We start from the raw sequence: 19670 nt of genomic DNA, 5'->3' as shown, positions 1-19670 counted from the left end.
TGACTGAATGCATCATTTTGCAAATATACTTAATTCATGTAAAGCCCCTTTATCAGCTAATAGCTTGACCGCTCATGTTGATATTCTTGTTTGACGTAAATAGAAAAATACATGTCTTGACCCTCTAGTAGAGGGCATAGATAAGCAGTTGCTTTATCTAATTGAGCTAAAAAGGTAAATACACCTCCAAAAGAAATAACACTGAGCGATCTGTCCTATTCCATGTATATCTCCCTGCAGAGATAATGCATGGTTGGAACTCATCAGAACCAGATCTTTGGCATAACGCATCTTCCACAAATGTGGCTGCAATGAGCAGTACGCAGATTTGAAAAATGTGTATGCTGGCTCCAGGTTTGCTGAATGTTACTGTAGTGACTAACTGGCAACTGCAGCAGACTTTGTGCGGAAATATTTTCTGGAGGAGACAAGGAATTTAGCTGGACTCAAAGCTAATGGGAGAATTTCTTCCAGCTTGGATACCTCATCAAAATGTAGGCAGGAATTTCAATTTTAGAAAGCCATTGAGCTTTAGAATTGTTCATGTCTAAGCTCTGTATGAGCTTGATAGCATTTAATGCTATATTCTTGGGTAGGAATACGGGTGACTTGCAGATGGCTGTTGGATGTTTTGGCTGCACTCTCCAGAGTTGAAACCTGCTCTCAAACTGAGCATTTGGGTGAAAGATGAAACCTTTTATTAGGGAGACAGGCCCACAGACCATTCCTGCCCTCTGCCCAGTTTCTGAGGAAATGTGCAACAGAGGATTTTGAGTCAGAACAGGCTGATTCCCTTTAATGATCTGGAGAGGATGGGCAGCAGCGGATTGCACAGAGGGCTGGGAGGGCAATGCCCCTTGTTCTTCCTCCCATTTTGGATTAAATCAAAAAGGATGAACTTGTGCATGTCTCGTCACTGGATGTAAGTGAATCTGTTGATCTCATTTGGTTGGGAAACAGTTAAAACAGCCAGTTGCTCCTAGGAGCTTTAAACAAAAATCAAAACACCACCTTTCTCAAAACAATTCAAACATGCTCAACCTTGTGGCTTCAGCAGAAGTAGCAATGTGTGAGTTCCCGTGAACTCTGGCTAACCTCTGAGATTTATTGATAAATGAAAAAATACGGGGCCAGGCCCTGAAACCTTTCCTTACTTAGGCACTAGTTTCAGTGTGTTAACAAGAAGCCCAGGGCTGGGTTCAGGATGTTTACTGCTTTTAGAGATGTCAAGGAAAATGAACTTGAAACAGTTTGAAAAACCAATGTAAAGGAGAGAAACCTGTGATTTTTGTTCTGAACTGCCAGCACAGTCGTAGTCTGTGCATTAAAGCAAGTGTAACGTGTTACCCTGCTCAGATAAGCTGCACAGGCATTAATGGTTCTTCTCCACATGAACACGCATGTCCTCTGAAAGCTTCAGCCCTCTTAGCGTGGGGTCGTGCAATAGCACACTCACTTTTTTGGGTGGTGGTGCTGAGTTCAATAGGGTGCCAGTGCGCAACCGCTGCTTACAGGGACTGCTGGTGTTTGGGTGAGCTGCTGGGTGGCTTTGCTTTGGCCCCTTTTTTCATAACTAACTAAATAGACAGTGAAGTTCTGGGGAGGAGAAGGAATAAAATTTAGCATGTCTCCAGGGTTCTCTGATTATTTTGTCTCCACTGACTGAACTTTTTCCTTTGGCACTATTTAAAGGAAATGTTTTATTTGTGTATGTTGGGATCATGTCAAAGGTAAGGAGAAATGATGGTGTGCGCTGTGTAATTCTGCCACATTGTTGCATACATTAGCAGGTGCAGAGTCTTTTGAGATGTATTGCTCTACGAAAACGATGAATCCTTTACTTTGTGAAAATGTACAACTGTAATCAAAAATAAATCTGCCAAGATGGCAGTAAAATTAGTATCTCGTGGTGAAAATGTTTCTATATAGATATATAGCTGTAGATACATATTTAGCTACAATCTCCAAGATACTTTTTTTTTATACACACTTTTAAACTAATTCATCCCGTTTAGATAATTGATGAAAGGCAGAAGTAAATATATAGATATGTTTACACCTTTTCATGAGGTTAACCTGCAGCTCTCTGCATTACCCTGCACAAACTTGGGCTGGTGGGGGAAGATGAGGTTCTTCAGCTTAATGCAGCCAAGAAACGTGGAGGACTCTTTTCAAAAGGTGTGATAACAGTTGCTGAAAATAAATTATTGTGGTTTGAGAATTAGAGCAAACCAACAGGAATGAGTTTTTACTGCTCCTTTCCTTTCGGCCTCTTGAGAAGAGTTCGGATTCTCTGGTTCCATCGAACCGCTCTGTTTTCTTCCAGGATAAAGGGGTCTAAAAGAACATAAGGGTGTGAAGTGCATGTAGTTAACAGAATTTACTTCCATGTAAAGGCTGCTTTACCCAGTCGGAGAGTATTTATTGCAGGTGAGCCTGTGCAGAGGGATGGTTGGATGCGACCCTATGCATTTCGCTCAGGCTAGTAGTAACTTTGCACAGTGTGAGGAAGACAGGGCACTGAGACAAGGTACAGGGCATGATCCTGCCTTCTCTGCACAGGCTAAGCTCCTCTCGTCCAGCAGTCAGCCCAGTTGCAGACATGGGAGCTTTTAGCAATATGGGAGCAGGATCGAGTTCTGCATCTCGGTTAACGGGGACACGTTTCTTGTGCAAAGGTGAATCACGACCCACAAAACAAAAGGGCTTGCTGTTTTCTTTCCCATAAATGCTAATTTTCCCAACCTTTTTGGGGGGATTTAGTATTCTCATTTATAATGGTAAACGTGAGTGAGAGCAGCAGGTTTGCATGCAGTGGAAATAACTGTGGCTGCAAAATAACAGATGTCTTTTATACAGAGGGACAATTTGACCAGGTATCACGCTTTGAAATCAAAACTGAATGCCAGGCCTTTCCCCCTTCCTTATTCTGATGAATATTCAATATCAAGTGCAATGCTAGCCTAGTATTGATTATTTTTTCAGTAAAGAAGCACATCTCCATGCTTCACTGTAGTTATGAAAATCAGTGTTGATTCTTGACATCATCTTTTGCAGAATGTACAGCAGCCCGGGAGAGACTCATCGTTTTGATGAGTTGGTCGCCTGCTATGTGCGGTGGCCGGAGACATGGAATTATCAGCGTACTTGACTCCAGACAAACTTTGGAGTTAAGTCAGGGTGCCAGCGTGTCTAGCATGACTATATTTTGTGGAAGGCCCTCTCTCGCTATATTGCCAAGACATTCAATGCCTGGAAACATTTGCAAACAATGGCCTCCAACAAAGGAGCCGTGGCTGTGCAGAGGAAGCTCACTAACCGGGATTGACGTCAGCTGGGATGGATGCTGACCAAACACCGGCATCTGTTGGGCTAGCACTCGTCACTGCCCATCTGCGCTCGGCCACGGCGGTGTGTGTGTCGTGGGCCTGGTGAGGGTGTGTCCCATTTGTCTTCCTCCTGAGGTCTGTGATAGTATGTAAATCCTATCATTCTAGTTTATGAGAAAAAGCTTTGCAATCCCAGGAGTGCTTCCACGGAAAGAGGACACTTATAAATATACAAAAACTCAGCAGGATTTAGTTTTCTGTAAAAGAAAACATGACTGTGACATATCACCTGAGAACAAGGAATCATTTTTCTTTGATGCAAAGTTGCTTAGTCTTAGAAATAACACTAGTATGCAATTTTGTGCTGATAGGACCTGCATTTTAAAATGACATCAACGTAGCTTTTAATTTTGCAGGTGTAAATTGCACCTGCAAATCATTTTGTCTGCAAACTGCAGCATTTCATATTTGATTTCCTGATTTCCTATGGCTTACTTAACTGATGTCTGTTAGTTGTTTCAATATACAGCTTTGCAGGCACTACTATTTCAGGAACAGAATTGCAGTCTCAAAGCTTCAAACCCATTTCTGAACATTTGATGGAAGTGAGGAATTAGGACGTGTAGCCAATCCACTGTTCATACAAATCTTTTGATACTGTCCTCCAGTATGAGATTAGCGTTAGTTATCATGGCAAAATGCTGCATCTACGGCATCTGTTGAGCAACTTGATCTACCCAAGCCAAGAAACTGCAATTTACAGCAAGATTCCTCATTGTGTTTCTAATACACATTCTTGTGAACCACATTTTGTCAGTCTCAGTATCAAGTTTGCTCTTTTAATAGCTTTATTCCCTATTACCTCCCTTTTCCTAGCTTTGTTTTCAAAAACTAGCCACTTACCTAGTCTGAAATTACCAGTTATCTGTTGCTTAATAATGATCGTGGGGTGTGGGCATTTCACTAGTGAAGTGTGTGTACGTATGTAGGCACACATGCAGTCAAGGCCCTGGGAGGGTTCCTCCCCACCACCACAGAAGATAACATTTTAAATACAAAGCCTCTGCCTGCTTTTTGAGAGGTAGCGGAGATATAGTTAACTCGGCTGCAGTAAGAATTTTAAAAACTAAGCATTTCACAGTAAAAAGCCTTTTTAAAAAAAAAAAAAAGGCAAGAAAGTATATACAGCTTTAGTTTCTTGGCAGCCACATACGGGTTGCCAGATTGATGTACTGAAACCCAGAGTTTTCTCTTTACCCCGAGGTGAGCCAGAACATGCGGGGTGGGGAGGTGGGGACAGTGCTAGCTACCCAGCGCCTCGCTTCCCCAGCACGCGTCAGCCCCGGTTTGCAGGACAAGAAGGTTGGTCTGGTTGGGTCGCCCTGGGCCTGTGCTGAGATCTCCTAGAAGAGGAGGCTTGGGGGGTGGCAACGCCTGTTGAACAGGAGTTGGATGGAGACCCATGAGCTCGTGCCATGTTGTGCTCTGACAGCAGAGGTCTCCCAGTGTTGCTGCTTGCTTTGTGCTAAAGGGAGAAATTCAACCCTGCAAAGGTAACTCAGGTAACTTTAGAGCATGGTAAGGGTATGGGTCTGATAACGCATCACCAAACTTCGCCTTGGTAGTTTTGTATCGCTGAAAGGTTGTTGATACATGATTGAGAGCAAGTACTCAAGCCCAGCTGTTACGTGCCTAATTTGTTACTGTATACATAGTTTGCATACATGTTTTACTTACAGTCTTTTGTTATTTTAACAGGGTCGCCATGTTAAGACTGGGCAGCTAGCAGCAATCAAAGTGATGAATGTTACTGAGGTGAGTGCAAAACCAAAAATAAAAAAGTTGTTATCAAGGTGCAAGGAAAAATAAATAATCAGATCATGAGATGGTGGATGGTTTATAAAAGACGATCCAGTAGTATAAATTATGGTTGCTGAGCACTGGTTTGTGTTTTATAATGTGCTGAGAGGTGTTAATACAACCAGATTTTTCAATTGTACCTGACCAATGGTGACAAAGCAATAAGGGAATGCATTGCCATATATTTTGATGGACTATAATAACAAAGAGGAGAACTCTCCTCCTGCTTATATGTAGTTAATTATCCGTTTCCAGAGGTAGCAAGTAAAAGATTTCCTGTAGATCTGCACTGCCCCTGCTGTGTTTCATTGCGTCCTCTCCCCTCGCGTGCCAGCCATTCCTCAGAGTAGCTACCCTGACAGCTAGCAAGCAGGAACATGTTAGAAATGCAAATGTAGCACTTTTTTATTGTTATTTGACAGATGAGAGAAGGCGATAGTTTAATTGGCACTGTCCCTGCTCACATTTATAAAGCGGTGTCAGTGCTGGAACAGGGTGTCGAAAAAGTTGCTAAGTATTGATTTTTGTTTCTCATTTTAAGAGCGCAGCCAGTAGCGAAGCAGCTTGCCTCCTTGAGACCGTATTAGCCTGAGCCACAGAAAGGTTGGGGAGACTCCCTGCTTCCTCTTCTCGAGTTTGCTGGAAGTCTGTGGTTTGGTAGGATGCACCTAGTCTCACTGAAGACCAGCTCCCCATTCTGTCACTCTGGCAGTGTAGATATGGAGTACAAAACTCCAAGAAAAAGTTAGAGTCCTCTTGCAATACTGTGGAAGGGTTATCGCCTGAAATAAAAAACAGAGCCAAGTCCTCGGGGCCAAGTCTGCCAGTGGTACATCTACATGTGATGTTTTGGGCAAGCACAAGCAAGCCTTGCCTGCATTTTCCTATGTCTTTTGATTGTCTTGGAAGACAGCAGAACAAGTTGGTGTCTGCGTGGGCCTTGTCATGTAGAGCAGGTCTAGGACAGTTCTTTCTGCTGATGGTGTAGGAATCCAGCCCTGAGCAGCAAGTGGTCTGAATTTCACATTAGTTTTTTGAACTTAGATGCTACTGTGATGCTTTTACAAAGCATATCTAAGGGCTGGTTTGGCTATCGGTGCTACCTTGTAAAATACGCATGAGTAGTTGAATTGCCGGTTTTGCTCTTCCCTGTGCACAGAGGAGGGTGCATTTTTTAAATGAGTGCTACATTAGATTAGTGGGATTTTTGGTTTTAGCTCTATAGTTACATATATCATCAGGTGCTTTGGCTATAAAAAATGGCAGTCACCAAACATGAGGCTGCTGGATTTTGGAAGGGAGGGGGGTAGGGTTTGGGTGGCAGACAGATTCCTCAGATCAGAGTACCTCCGTGCTTTGACAGAGGAGCTGACAGGACAGATCCTGGCAGGGTCTCAGAAGTGAGCCAGAGCTTCTGTATGGACTGCTTCCATGCTTTGCTGGGTCAGTCAACAGCGTGAGGGCTGGCCAAAGATGTCGCTTTTGGGCCGTCATGTTAACACCAGTGACAGTCCCTTCCTTGATGAAACAATTGAAGCAAAAACTGCAGGAAGGGAACCTTGGAAAGATTTCCTTCCTTTTGCTATACATAACATGGTCTCCTTTGTATGTAAGCAACAAACTGTAGCATCCAATAATGCCTGCTTGCTTGGAAACAAAATTTAAATGGAGGACAACGTTGTGGTCCAGCTTCAGGAATTCACGTTGATAGACTTGCATGATTCTGGGAACAAAACCCAGCTGTTTAGGTCCGATTTGCTGTTTCCTTGTAGGCTAGAGAGCCAGCGTCATACTGGGGAACCTGTCCCATTGCTTGAGGGGCAGTGATAACAGATCATGCTGTTTTCACGTTGAGTCACTTAAATGCGAAAGCAGTTGTGACGGTTTGAGAGTAGAGCGGTGAGCATGTTGGTGCAGCCACCTGGAGGGGTTTTCCCTGGTGCTCTTCCCCCACTAAACCCTGAACAAATCCAGTTCAGTTGTACTTGAGTGTTTCTGCTTTCTGCCCTTGGTGCAGGGTGAGTGCAAGGCTTTCTGCTGTTATTTCCACTTTCTTAACGCGGGGTTGGCTGTGTTCCTGCTGCTAGGGCACAGGCTGGCAGACCTGGATGCAGTCCTCCGCGTTATCACTGGTTTCCTCCAGGCCCTCGGCAGCGTCTGTGCGAGATGTTGGGAGACCGGTGCAGGAGTGACTCAGGCGGTTGCTGCCGGTAGCTGCCAGTTCCTCCTACAGCTGTCTGCTTTGCCCTGGGGTTGTCCTCTCCTCAGCCACCACATCTCACAGCTCGGTGTGTTACGGTAAACCCCGATTGCTTTCAGCGCAGTGGGCCGTGGACGGCTGTGTGCAGCGGCAGGGTGGGGTTGGCAGCTGCGGTCTCGAGCCCTTCAGACACCTCGGTGCAAATTCCCAGAGCGCTCGGGGCAAACCACTTGGCTGCAAGAAATGGGGTTACTGGTGGCCTCCTGAGGTGATCTGTCGGGCCAGGGACCACGCTGCTGGTCTCTTGTAGCACAGAGTAGGTGGGATGAAGCCAATGCATTCCTGCTGTGCAGTTGTAGTAGGTAGGAGCATGGGTACAGCTGAGGCTGATGCTGTATGTGTCCAGGGCATCTCTGGAGCTCAGTTCTCCTGTAAAATAGCAATAGCTTTTCTCTGCTTCATAGCATTTGGTTACTGAAGCCTCTCACAGCAGTAATGGGTCCTAACTGTAATGTAGAAATCCTTTCAATCTCTGGAATTTCAGTGTCATAAATTCAGAGCCTGTCAAGGATTCAGTATTCCTCTGGCGTTGTTAATCTGCTCAGGTTTAAGTTATTTTCTGATCCTTTGGTCTTGAAAAGCTAGCTTGAGGCATTAAATAAAGTCTTTAAAATATTGAAATCCTCGTCTCCAATGTCCTGCCTATAAATTGCACCTGAGAGCAACATCTCACATGGAGTTTGGCTTGTGAGAAATGGAAGCTGTCATAGTAAACCTGGTTGAGTGAGACAGGAGGCTCCTAGCCCCTGTGGCCATTTTCATCTTTGGGTGGTTATAGGATCTGATTAGTGCTGCACAGGGAACAGTTTTCTTAGGGAGTGAAAATTTCATGCGGTAGAAAACAGGAAGATTAAAAAAATAAAATCAAGACAAATGCAGTCTTTTTCCCTTCACCTGTCTCCAAAAAAAGTGGAGAAGAGATGAATGCCTGGATTGGCCTTGTGATTTGTGTACCTGCTTAGAGGACTCCCCGGTTCAAGCCTCCAGTAGCGCTCTCTCATTCAAAGTGGGGCAATCCCGGTGGCTGAGTTTGACAGAGCCCCATGCCAGTGTAGGTTGGTGGTGGTTTGATCACTGACCTGCTCAGTAATAGGTCAGTGTTGTCTGACTTGGGAAAGGAGAGGATTGAACAAGGATATCTCGTATCCTAGGGGTCTGAGCTACTTCCTTGCTACTTGGATATTCTGCAGTGAGTTGCCCTCCCCCAGCATCATGTTTTCATCACTAGAAAATCCAACCTAAGAAGTCTTTCAGCTAATGTTTCATCATAACCAGTACATTTCTGCCGAAAGATTCTGTTTCACCAAATCTACGTTTTTTGTTCCAGCAAGAAATCATTTCATCAGAAATTCCCTGACCAGCTCCAGCTGTGATTGTTCAGCTCTAACATCTGGGGCACACCAAATCTGCCCTTCGCTGTCATGAGCTGCAGCCCTGGGCTGGTTTCTTAAGAGCAGCAGCAGGATGCTGTGGTCATTGCGGGATCCTCTGGACATCTGTCAGGAAGTGCTGCCGTGTCATGTTACGGGGGGAGCGGGGGGAGCCCTTTGAAATGGTTGAAGGGGAGCTGATGGCAACGTGCGCTCATGTGCCTCTCCACGCAGGCTCTGCTTCCTGTTATCTGACGGTGCCAAGCAGGCAGAGTGCTTGAAAAGAGATTGGATTCTTGCTGCTTTTCTCTTCGGCTGTCTCTTCTGCAGCAGGTCATTCTCTGTCTGTCCTTGCTTTCAGTCTTTCCAGATAGCAAAATAACATTTAAACAAAAAACTTGTCATTAGAACTGCCCCAATACTAAGGGGTCTCTTGGTGGAGTATTTATCAGCTGCTGATCTTGTTTCCATTCGAGGTCAGAGGTGTGTGCTTTCTAGTTCTTTGCTTCCTAATGTCATTGCAGATAGGCCCACATCTTCAAAAATAGCCTTTGATCATGAGCCTGTCATCTTTGTGCATGCAGCCATCTGTGCCCAGAAACGCATTGGTTTGTGAAAGCAAACAGCTTTTTGCACCTGCACATCTGTGAGCTTGTTTCCTTTTCTTAAGCAGCATGATTTATGAGCAGGTTTCTAGACCCCTGGGAGATGTGGCTGATGGTAACACTGATAAGAGGGGTGGTGGAAAGTGGAAACCCTGAGCGTGTGCATGCACTGAAAAGTTGAGGGTGCTTTTGTCCCCAGTCACCCTGCTTGAAGGATGTATGTAGCACTGAGACTTAGCAAGTCCAGGTTCAGTTCCTGGCTGGGCCTCAGACATGGTCCATGGGACAGAATCGCTCACATTTACCCTTCTGCCTTGGTTTCTCCATGTGAAATAGAGTAATTTTTCCAAAACTCACTCAAGCACTGGGAAGACAGAGTACTTTTTGTCTGTGAAATGCGCACCTGCTGTCCTGTGTAGCCCTTTACCTTACAGACTGACTGATATTTGGAGTCACGTCTCTGTCTTTGGAGGATGCAAGAGTTTGGGTCAGAGGGTTTCTGCTCAGCAGTGGTGGGGCTCAGCAGGGAAGCCCACTGTCCAGTCTAAGCAGTGTCTTCCCAAGGCACTCATCCTGTACCTGAGCAGCGTACAGCAGTGTGTGAGCACAGGTAACTGCCTCTATGGGCAAGGATGGGCAAGGGAAGAAGAGGCAGGTGCAGGGAGGGAGCAGGTTCCAGCCTTCTGGTAAATAGATAAGGACACGAGATAAAGCAGGAATTGGATCATCTTGCTGGTAATGGGAAAGGAGCATTACAGATGTGCAGCTACTCTTCGCTCTTGCCAGTGGGTGTAGAAGAGCCTACCTCGTATTCCGGCTGTGTTCACAAACAGGCACATGCTTATCTTTGTTTTAAAAACATGGAGGCAAGATTGCAGAGGATAGAAAGTACTTGGATAAGAGCTGTGCCAGCACAGTTCCAACATCCAGCAAATTAATTGGGCAAAGGAAGAAGAGCTGAAAAAGAGGCAGCAGCTCTGAGGAAGTGGTTGAGATCTGCCAGCTCCCTGAGGGGAATTTTGTGAAAGCTGCAGGCTGGTGCTGGGGGCGTAGCAGGGAAGCTTTTAGTCAGGCTCCACTAGTGCAAAGTTCATGCAGATGGGCAGAGTTAAAAAAAACCCAAAACCTTAAGATCTGAAGAGATCTTAAGTAATTTGGGGAAGGCCTTTACCAAAGATTAATGTTGCCCCTCCACATGTTTGGTTGCCCTAGCAGAAAGAGTGGGCAGGCTGCAGGAGGGACAGCAGGGGGAGGAAAGGAATCCTCCCTGTTTGTCCTGCTTTCTGCCCTTCTTCCCTAAAGATCTGTTACTTGTATCAGTGACAGGACCCTTGTGGTCAGGTCCAGGAAGGCAGTTCCCATGTCCTTATTCTCTGCCTCCTTCTCCTCACCTGCCTGTTTCCACCCTTTCACGTGCACTATCTGAAGTCCCAAAGGGAGTAGAGCCTTGTTTCCCCTCCCAGAAAGCATCAGCACAAGCTCTCAGCTCCCTTTGATTGTGCCCTGGCCCTGTGCAGCGAGAAATAGGACCTTGCTCATGGAGGATTTCCTGCATGCTGTTTGGGAGTCAGCTCTGATTTCTCTCGGAGACTCCAGGTGCTGCACCAGGCTCCTCCTTACCCTCGCTACTTAAGTCAAACAACAGCCAGGGCTGTATCAAGCTGAGGATTAAGGCTCCTCCTTTCTCCTTAATTGCAAACAAAAGATAAATTAAATATCTGGTGTAATGTGTGCAGCTTGAGACCCTGCGTTCAACAAAGGAGCTGTTCTGAAACCTGAAATAGCTAATTTTGCTTCAAGTGGAGTTATTTTACATTTCCCATTTCCTAAAGCTTAAGACAATTAGGCTTTGGTCTGGTGACGTGTCTCCTGTGGATTGATGTTACTGGGGAAAACTTATTGGTCCCTTCTGTTCTGTTGGGAATGACTTTTGTGTGGTTGGGTTTAATCAGATGCATCATATGCATATGCTTGAGGGAGTTTGGCTTCAGCCTGTCAGGCTTTAATGTTTTGCTACAGGTAGAAAGGACAACGCAGCTGGTTTTGTAAGCAGTCTGTTGTGATGGTTAAAGGAATGCTTTGATGGCAAAGCTACTGGAAAAGAGTGGAAAAGTGCAGAAAAATGTCCTGTGGGGCTGAGCTGTTCTTGCTGCCTCTTTTTTTTCCCTTCAGCTAGTAAGCGCTGATTAGGATGTTTTGCAGCAAGGTAAATTAATTTTCAACTTTGTCATACTCCTTTTAACCAATACAAGGATACCTTGCAGCACCACTCATTTCCTATTAAAGCAAATGAGACAGCAAAATCTACATGCGTTTCACCGGGTATTGTGCACCATTTCTCTTGGTGGCAACATAGCAAACAGGCTAGCTCTGAGAGGACCTCTTCAGATCAGGCAGTTCTCTCTGAAAAAGGGCATTTCCTTCTAATGTAATTATTAAAACTTGTGTTTCCATTAGTTGTCTTATTGTACATGGTGCTGTATTGGGCAGAAGAGAATGTCTGCCCTGAAGAGACTGAAACAAAGACAGTGGGAAAACAGAGCTAGCTAGTGCCTGGAAGGAGATGTCTAGGGGTGTGCTAGCCCCCAGCACGGCAGAGGCTTAACTGATGGCATGATGTTAGGAGGAGGGAAAAAACTCCATGGTCCAGGTGGGGTAGCGTCACAACTGTAAGGATGGAGCAGATCCTAACCCTGCGCTGGCTCTGGAGTTTGATTTGTGGCTAGTTGCCTCCTCCTTGGCTTTGATTTCCTCCCAGCAAGACCCTCCACGGGACTGGGAAGACAGATTGGCTGATGTGTGCACTAAGTGCTTTTCCAAGTATTTAAGTAATGGAGTGTTAGGAATATTTTTATTTTTATTTGAATCTGGTTAATTTCTCCAAGACTAAATTACTGCATAGAGAAACCACAAATGGGGGAGTAATAGGTCCTGTCTAAGCCCCCTGAGGAGACAATATGCGATTGTTATACTCAAATCAGAACATTTTTGATTCTTTAGGTCAAACCCTAGCAATTCATTGTTTTAGGCTGATGGATCAGGGTGATTCAGTCATCGGTCTAAGAGCCTGTCCTTCAGTTGCACTGTCATAATCACAGGATAACTCAGGTTGAAAGGGGCCTCAGGAGGTCTCTGGTCCAACCTCTCGCTCAAAGCAGGGTCAGCCATGGGATCAAACCAGGTTGCTCAGGGCTGGTTCCAGCTGGGTGTTGAAAGCCTCCAAAGACAGAGGTTGCTCTGCAGCTCTGGGCAGCCCTGGAGCTCAGTGATCTCTGGTCACCTAAGGAGCCTTCTACTCTCTTTTGCTACAGAATGAAGAGGAGGAAATCAAGCTGGAGATAAATATGCTAAAAAAGTACTCCCATCACCGGAATATTGCTACATATTATGGCGCATTTGTAAAGAAGAGTCCTGCAGGCCAAGATGATCAGCTCTGGGTAAGTGTTTAGTGTCATTTCTGTTCATCAGATTTATAGCTCCTTTCTTTAGAGCTCCAGTATGCTTGGCTTGGACTCTCTCTCAGTGAAACTCTGAAGTCATTGTTCTGAAGAATAACATGTAAAAGAGAAAAATTGTTCCTCCCTAGACGTCTTCCATCCCCTGTGATTTCCTTTGAGGATGGGCATTGACTTGTGCTGTCATTCTGATTTGTTGTTTGAGCTTTTTTTTTTCCAAATTAAACATTTTGTAATTTTTTTTTTTAATGAAAGTGAAAGAGAGCTTGTCTTCTTCCCCTCCTCTCCTTTTTCTTGTTGCTTTCCTCTCCTTTTTTCAGTTGGAAAATAAAAAAGGGAACAGAGGAATTGGCAATAAAGTAAAGAAGAAAAATGAATCCTCCAATTTTTTTGGCTGCAAGATTTTTGCAGCTCTGCAGCAAAATAAGAAATTTCAAATTTTGAAAAAATTTCCATGTTTTTCAGTGCTATTAGCTGTTGTTTTTCTGATTTTTGTAGTTTCTTAAAAAAAAAAAAAAAAAAGTACCCATAACCTGCAATAGGAGAGGAGCACTACTGAGGTTTTTTATTTCTTCAGCAATGTGTATGATTCAGGAAATGAGATTCTATGTCACTTGGCATCCAGGAAGGTGGCGTGTAGTTTGCCACACCTTGATTGTGGTGGAGTGGGTGTTTGCACATGGTATCTCTGCTGGCACCCTGTCAGCGCTGTGGTAAAGGTGTATTGTGTTTGTCTTCCTGCAGTTGGTGATGGAGTACTGTGGTGCAGGTTCCGTCACTGACCTGGTAAAGAAGACAAAAGGGAACTGTTTCAAGGAAGACTGGATTGCGTACATCTGCAGAGAAGTTCTCAGGGTGAGTTGTGCCAACAGAGTTTTGTTGTTCATTTGCAACAAAAAGGCCTTTCCAAGGCTTTGGTCGCTAATATAGGTCACTAATGAGCATTATTGTTTAAAGGTTTTGATCCATGGGGCTCATGGGCTGTGGTCCTTGAGTTCAGAAGAGCCCAAAGAGCCAGCATGATGGCTGCTTGACATTCCGTATTATTGTAGTTAATCCCATTTTCTGTATGAAGAACAGAAGATTCCTGTTTCCTATGGCAAATAGCCATCTTCTGAAAGTCCAGATTCTGGGCATCTAGAAAAGTAAATAAATTTTCTGTTTTCAGTAAGTCTGTCCTCCACATCAGGAGATCTTACTGCTCATTGCTTCAGCTGTTCACGCTGTGCAAGATCTTTGTGTTCATAATTCCTTTACCTGCACACACCCAGGAGCCTCTTTTCTGCTCTATTAGAAGCAATGTTGACTAAACAGCATTCCAAAATCTTAAAGGTGGCCCTGCTGAGGCAGTATTCCCCAAGACAATTCCTGGGGCTATATTTCATTCTATGCAGGCTTAGGGCTTTTTTTTTTTTTTTTTTTGCTTTTGTTTTTTCGTTTGTTTGGTTTTTTGTTTGTTTGTTCCTGGAAAGTACAGAAGATAAAACAATTCCCAAGTGTAATCTAGTGAACTAGCCTGGACCGGGGGGGGGAGGGGGGGGGGCCACAGAAGTTGGAACCTGTCATTCTAAATTCAAAACCCATTACAGAGTTACTGATCCATCTTCCTTGTAACGGAGTTTTATTTCTTTTCGAAATAACGGTAAGATAAATGTGTATTCTGGGAGCTGGAATTCAAATGTCATGCCAAAGTAATGCTTGAATAGGGGTAAATCTTTGCTTCTGGAGCACAGGAGTTGGGAAGCATGCTCAGTAGAGAACACTGGCCATCTTACAAGGATTTGGCATTAGACTGCATATTGTAAGAACTATAGCTGGAGAGCGTGGGGAGAGCTCTTCTGCAAAAAAAATCTTCATGGTCTGGTCAGGTTGCTCTTCATTTGTATGGCTATAATACCTCTATTAAAGCAATTGATGTTAAAACATTTGGTTTACGCTCATGCAACTGAAAACCATAACAGCATGCCGATGTAGAACAAGAGATTGGATTTAATCATGCTTGTTCCAAAACAGAATGACCCAGTTGCCTGTGGATTGACAACGTTTCCTTCTGGAAAATTTAGAAGCTGGGTGGAAGCTCTATTTGAAGTTATTAATATTACAGAGGCTAAGCATTTTGAGTGAAGCATCCCCTGGCTTACCATAATGTGTTATTTCAGTGCGTTCCTTTATATCTATGCTAGTTTAACCATGGACAATTTTGGAATGAAGGAGGAGGCATAATATTGCAAATATTAGCTGAATGAAGACAATATTTGCTGCATTCAAAAAGAGATCTGACATGGTATTTTGAACTTTCTGTGGTCCATTTACCATTGAACACAGTTTTGCTGAATGTGGAATTAAAGCCCCTGTGGCCAGCCAGCTGCTGTCTCTGGTCCTCATACAGAGCATTCTGCCTTGCTCTTTCCCTCTTTTGTTTGCTTTGAACATATAGTATTAGGAGGCATCCCTTGATTCTGAGACAGAAGTTTAAAATATTGCTACCTTGTTCTCTTCACACTTGACTTCAGAGATGCTCCGCTACTGTCAGGCCTGTGGGTAAAGACGACAATCAAACTTGCAGTTGCTGTCCTCTCTCCTCCCCGAAACTGGAGTCTTCATGTTGCTAATAACATCTAAAGGACTTTCCCTATGAATAAAGTCTGAGAAGGGTAAAAGTGTAAAAAGGCACCAGTGCCACGCTTATGATAACAATAGGAAGAAAGAATAAGGAAAGTCTGGTTTTCTTTTAGGGCTTGGCACATCTTCATGCTCACCATGTCATCCATCGAGATATTAAAGGACAGAATGTTCTTCTCACAGAAAATGCAGAAGTAAAACTGGGTAAGTTTCCTTAAATGTGTGCTAGAAACCTGTTCGTAAAAATGTAAGATTTCCATCTTGTCTCTGAAAGAACCTTCAGTAACCTAAGAGCAACAAATGTGTCAAGTAGCATTAATGCTTGTGTTTATAAGGTGTCTGTCATGTAGAAAGAGCTGAAAATGTGACATGTTCTGCAAGGATGTCGCTCACAGCCTGTGGGGAATACAGCTACTTCTGGGCAGTCAAACACAGAACCTGTCTAGTAAGTCACAGCACCATCAGGCCTTCGTAGCAGACCCCGGCATGCAAAGACTTCCAAAATAAAAAAGTTGGGGGAATAAATTATGCTAATCCATTTCTCTAAGGGAAGTGGTCTTAGAGATTCTCATAAATCTGACAATAGGTGAAATTACTCATGTGTAAGGGCTACCACTGAAGAGTAGCTCTTACTAATAGTCATCTCTCAAAAATGTTGGAGAGATTACTTATTTCCTTTTCTAGCCATGACACGTCAGTGTTGACAACTTCTGACTTCCTAAGACTAAACTCACATACGTGTGTCTCTTGAGGAGGGGATGTCTTTCATGTTTTGGGAAGACATCACAGAGAATGTATGGCAATGATAGCAGTCTCAAGGAGAGCACTTCTCTTATTTGGGATGATCTTTATGCTCCCTCTCTCTTTAATTGAACGAATTCACTGTAGAGTTGGAGAACAAAAATAATAAACATGGCCTGTGGATGTGGGGTAGGATGTTTGGCTGGAGCAAGTACAAAAGTAAGTACTTTAAATCTCATTATGGTTTAACCTTATGGCAAAATTCTGGCTTCACTGAAGTCAAAGGGAGTTTTGCTGTTGTATTAAATGAAGGCAGGATTTTGCTTGTAGTCTCTGAAAGATATGTACTAGTTTTCAACTATTCCCTCTTAAAACTGGCAAGATGGGGGGTTTGTGTGTTTTTACAGTCTTGTATAGTTACTAGTCCCACCAGTCTTCACATGGTTGACAAGAAAGTTAAACCTTTCTAACTCTGGGTAAAGATGAAACAGATTTACTAAGTCCAACAATTTAAAAAAAAAAAAAAAAAAAAGTTGTTTCCAGAGAGATTTAGCTCGTGTGTCCTAAAGTAAAGAAGCTAGAAACCCAAGAGGTCCTCAGTCCAGTTCCGTTCCACTTCAGTGTAAGTGTGCACACTTCCCATCAGAAGCACAGGGCACATGATGATCCCAAAGACCAGGTCCAACTTATTGTTGGAGAAGGTTTGCTAAACAGGGACATTAAATTATAGTAGTAGAAATGATTGTGGTTTGCAGATGATCTGCAGTGAGGTAACATAAGTGAGAAAATCTGCTCCTTCATGGTAACCACAGGGCTGTCTCCTTTCAGTCCTTTCTTTTCCCTGTTACTTTGTCTTCTCTGTGAATAGCACTCAACTGCTATGCCCAGTGGATCCAATTAGTGTATCTTAGAGGTGTGTTCAAAGAAAAATACAATCACATAATTATTGGGTGTATGGGCCCTTCTTCGTATCTGAACAAAACCATTCTGCTGTACAATCCTGATGAAAGTAACACCCTTTTCAGCACAAAGAGCACCACACAATTCTGTCATTATAATGAGTCTAAGATCAGAGTAAACTAGTACACTCTCCAGCTTGTTCTAATATAGTGTATGAATGTAGGGAAGGAGTTATTCCAAACACCTCAAAATGAAGTGATATGATAGTTCTTTCCACCTTTCACAAATGGCCGTATTAGACACATCCAAATTTGCCTTGTCCGTAGATACTATTTTTCCTTTCAGATACTAGTTAAAGATCTCGAGTCCTACTCAATGTAGTGTTTAGATTAAGCATAAATTATTCTGTAATGTCTTCCTAGAGCAATTCATGTCTGCTGTAACCTGCCTGGCAGATTTAGCATGCTGTTTATTTGATCCTTCTGTCAAAAGAAAAAAAAAAAAAAAGGCAGTTAAATTTCAACTATTGGACAAGATGTACTGGAGGAACTCAGATTTGATATGCATTGTAGCCCAAAGGTTTAGTATTCTAAACAGTATTAAGGTAACCAAGCAGACACTCTGCCACATAGGTACAACTCTATTAATTTCTTTACTTCTGCTTGGCTTTTCAGTCGATTTTGGTGTAAGCGCTCAACTGGATAGGACTATTGGGAGAAGAAACACATTTATTGGCACACCGTATTGGATGGCGCCTGAGGTCATTGCTTGTGAGGAGAACCCAGACTCTACGTATGACTACAGAGTAAGTGTTACAACTCTGCATAAGGCAGCAAAACGTGCAGGTTATTGCTGAAATCTTGCTCAAGTACTGCATTTGAAAAGTTCAAGCTTCCCTCCTTTTAAACCGCAAAAATATTATAACTGTACAAATAGTCGTATTTGTAATATGTGGGTGGTGGGTCTTTTTAAGAGTGGAGTTTCATTATGAATATTTTTTTGTGAATTGTTAATACATGAAATACACTTTGAACCTGTGCAAAAAAAAAATACTGATATATGGAGGTTGCAGGTCAGGATAGAAAAGAAAGGAAGAAGTAAATTTGGAAGGAATACTTGAAGTTGTGTAATACTAGTATGACAAGTTATGGCTCTCCTCTGACAGAGCTGTTTTCCTCTGGACTCAGCTGCAAATCCTGAGTTAATTGGCAATAATTAGTATCACTTCACTCATTTAAGAGCATGTGACTGCAAGAGGTTTCCCATCCCCGAATGATTTCTGGTCATTCTCAGGGTGGCTGAGGTGAGAAGGCACAGAATTACTTGTCTTTCAGTTTGTGCCTCTTGTCCTGTCACTGGGCACCACTCAGAAGTCTGGCTTGGTCTTCTGTGCTCCCCTCCCATCAGGAGTTTGTTTGCATGTATGAGATCCCCTGAGCCTGCCCTTCTCCAGGCTGAACAGTTCCATCTCTCTCAGCCCAGAGTGTCCCAGCTCCAATCCCTTAAACATCTTTGTGGCCCTTCGCTGCACCCACTCCAGTATATCCATGACTTCCTTGTACTGGGGAGCCCAGGAACAACTATCAAGCACTTTTGCTGGTTCTCCTCCTAACTCTTACAATACGCTGATGCTGTTCCAAAGGGACTTAAAAACCTTATTCGTTGTCCTCTGGCCTGTTTCCAGCAGTGTTGTCATTTGTCTGTCTACACTTATCATGCAGGATGTTTTCCAGGGATGGCTTTCTGAGCAGCCATCTTCTGAGTGACCCTCTGGTCGATTTCTTGGTTCAGGTGCTCTCTTGGTTGCCACTTTGCGCCTCTCATTCTAATTTGTGGCTTCAGAAATATTTATTAGAAGAGCGTGTTATTGCTTCCATTTTCTAGTGATTCAGAGGCTGTGATTTCTCCCTTGTTGAGACCTTCTGTGCCGCACTGGCAGAGTGAGGTCACCTTGTGTGAGTGTCAGTCATGACCAAAGAATGTTCTTGGATTTTATTTTATTTTTCATACCATGTAAATCTACTGAAACCTCAAGAAATTAATCTCTTGTCTTCACTCCCTGTCCCCAGTCAATTTCCTTTTCAGAATGTGTACTTTTCAGAAGTTACAAGCATTAGGAACGTGCACCCCTAATTCTTGAGGTTTCTTTGCCGTCAGTAATGATCACAGTTCATCTGCATGCATTTATGTCTGCTTCCAAATAGATTCTGCAGATGGTAGTTTAAAACTGATCAGTGGAGAGTTTCGGAAGCACTTATGCAGACAGTGCTATGGCTTGGAAGGTGGCATGGGGCTGGTCTTTTCTACAGAGATTTATAGCTGATATGATGAGCAAAGTAGCGGGAAGTCACTCTAACTTCTTGCTGTTACCAAAAAAAAAAAAAAAGATTATAATAAACGAGTAAAAATATATACACATAAATACGTATATATACACACTGACCTTTACAAACACTGCTGTCATCCTCCGTTTCACCTGTCTGCCTCTCACGCTTTGAAACTCCAAACCAAAATTCTTTATAGCCTTG

General features: G+C 43.5%; 1 protein-coding gene across 1 annotated transcript in view; it reads left to right on the top strand.

Moving 5' to 3' along the window:
• The window catches only part of NRK (Nik related kinase), a 106291-nt gene that overhangs the window by 30370 nt on the left and 56251 nt on the right, over positions 1-19670 (top strand). The window contains exons 3-7 of the mRNA XM_050902071.1: positions 5088-5144; positions 12736-12861; positions 13624-13734; positions 15615-15705; positions 17817-17947. Of these exons, the coding sequence (XP_050758028.1) occupies positions 5088-5144; positions 12736-12861; positions 13624-13734; positions 15615-15705; positions 17817-17947 (516 nt within the window). The remainder of the gene's footprint in view (positions 1-5087; positions 5145-12735; positions 12862-13623; positions 13735-15614; positions 15706-17816; positions 17948-19670) is intronic.

This window comes from Gymnogyps californianus, chromosome 9 (genome assembly GCF_018139145.2).
Source record: "Gymnogyps californianus isolate 813 chromosome 9, ASM1813914v2, whole genome shotgun sequence".
NCBI classification, from domain to species: Eukaryota; Metazoa; Chordata; class Aves; order Accipitriformes; family Cathartidae; genus Gymnogyps; species Gymnogyps californianus.
The sequence above is the reverse complement of the archived record's forward strand: the minus strand, read 5'-3'. Positions and strand labels throughout refer to the sequence as shown.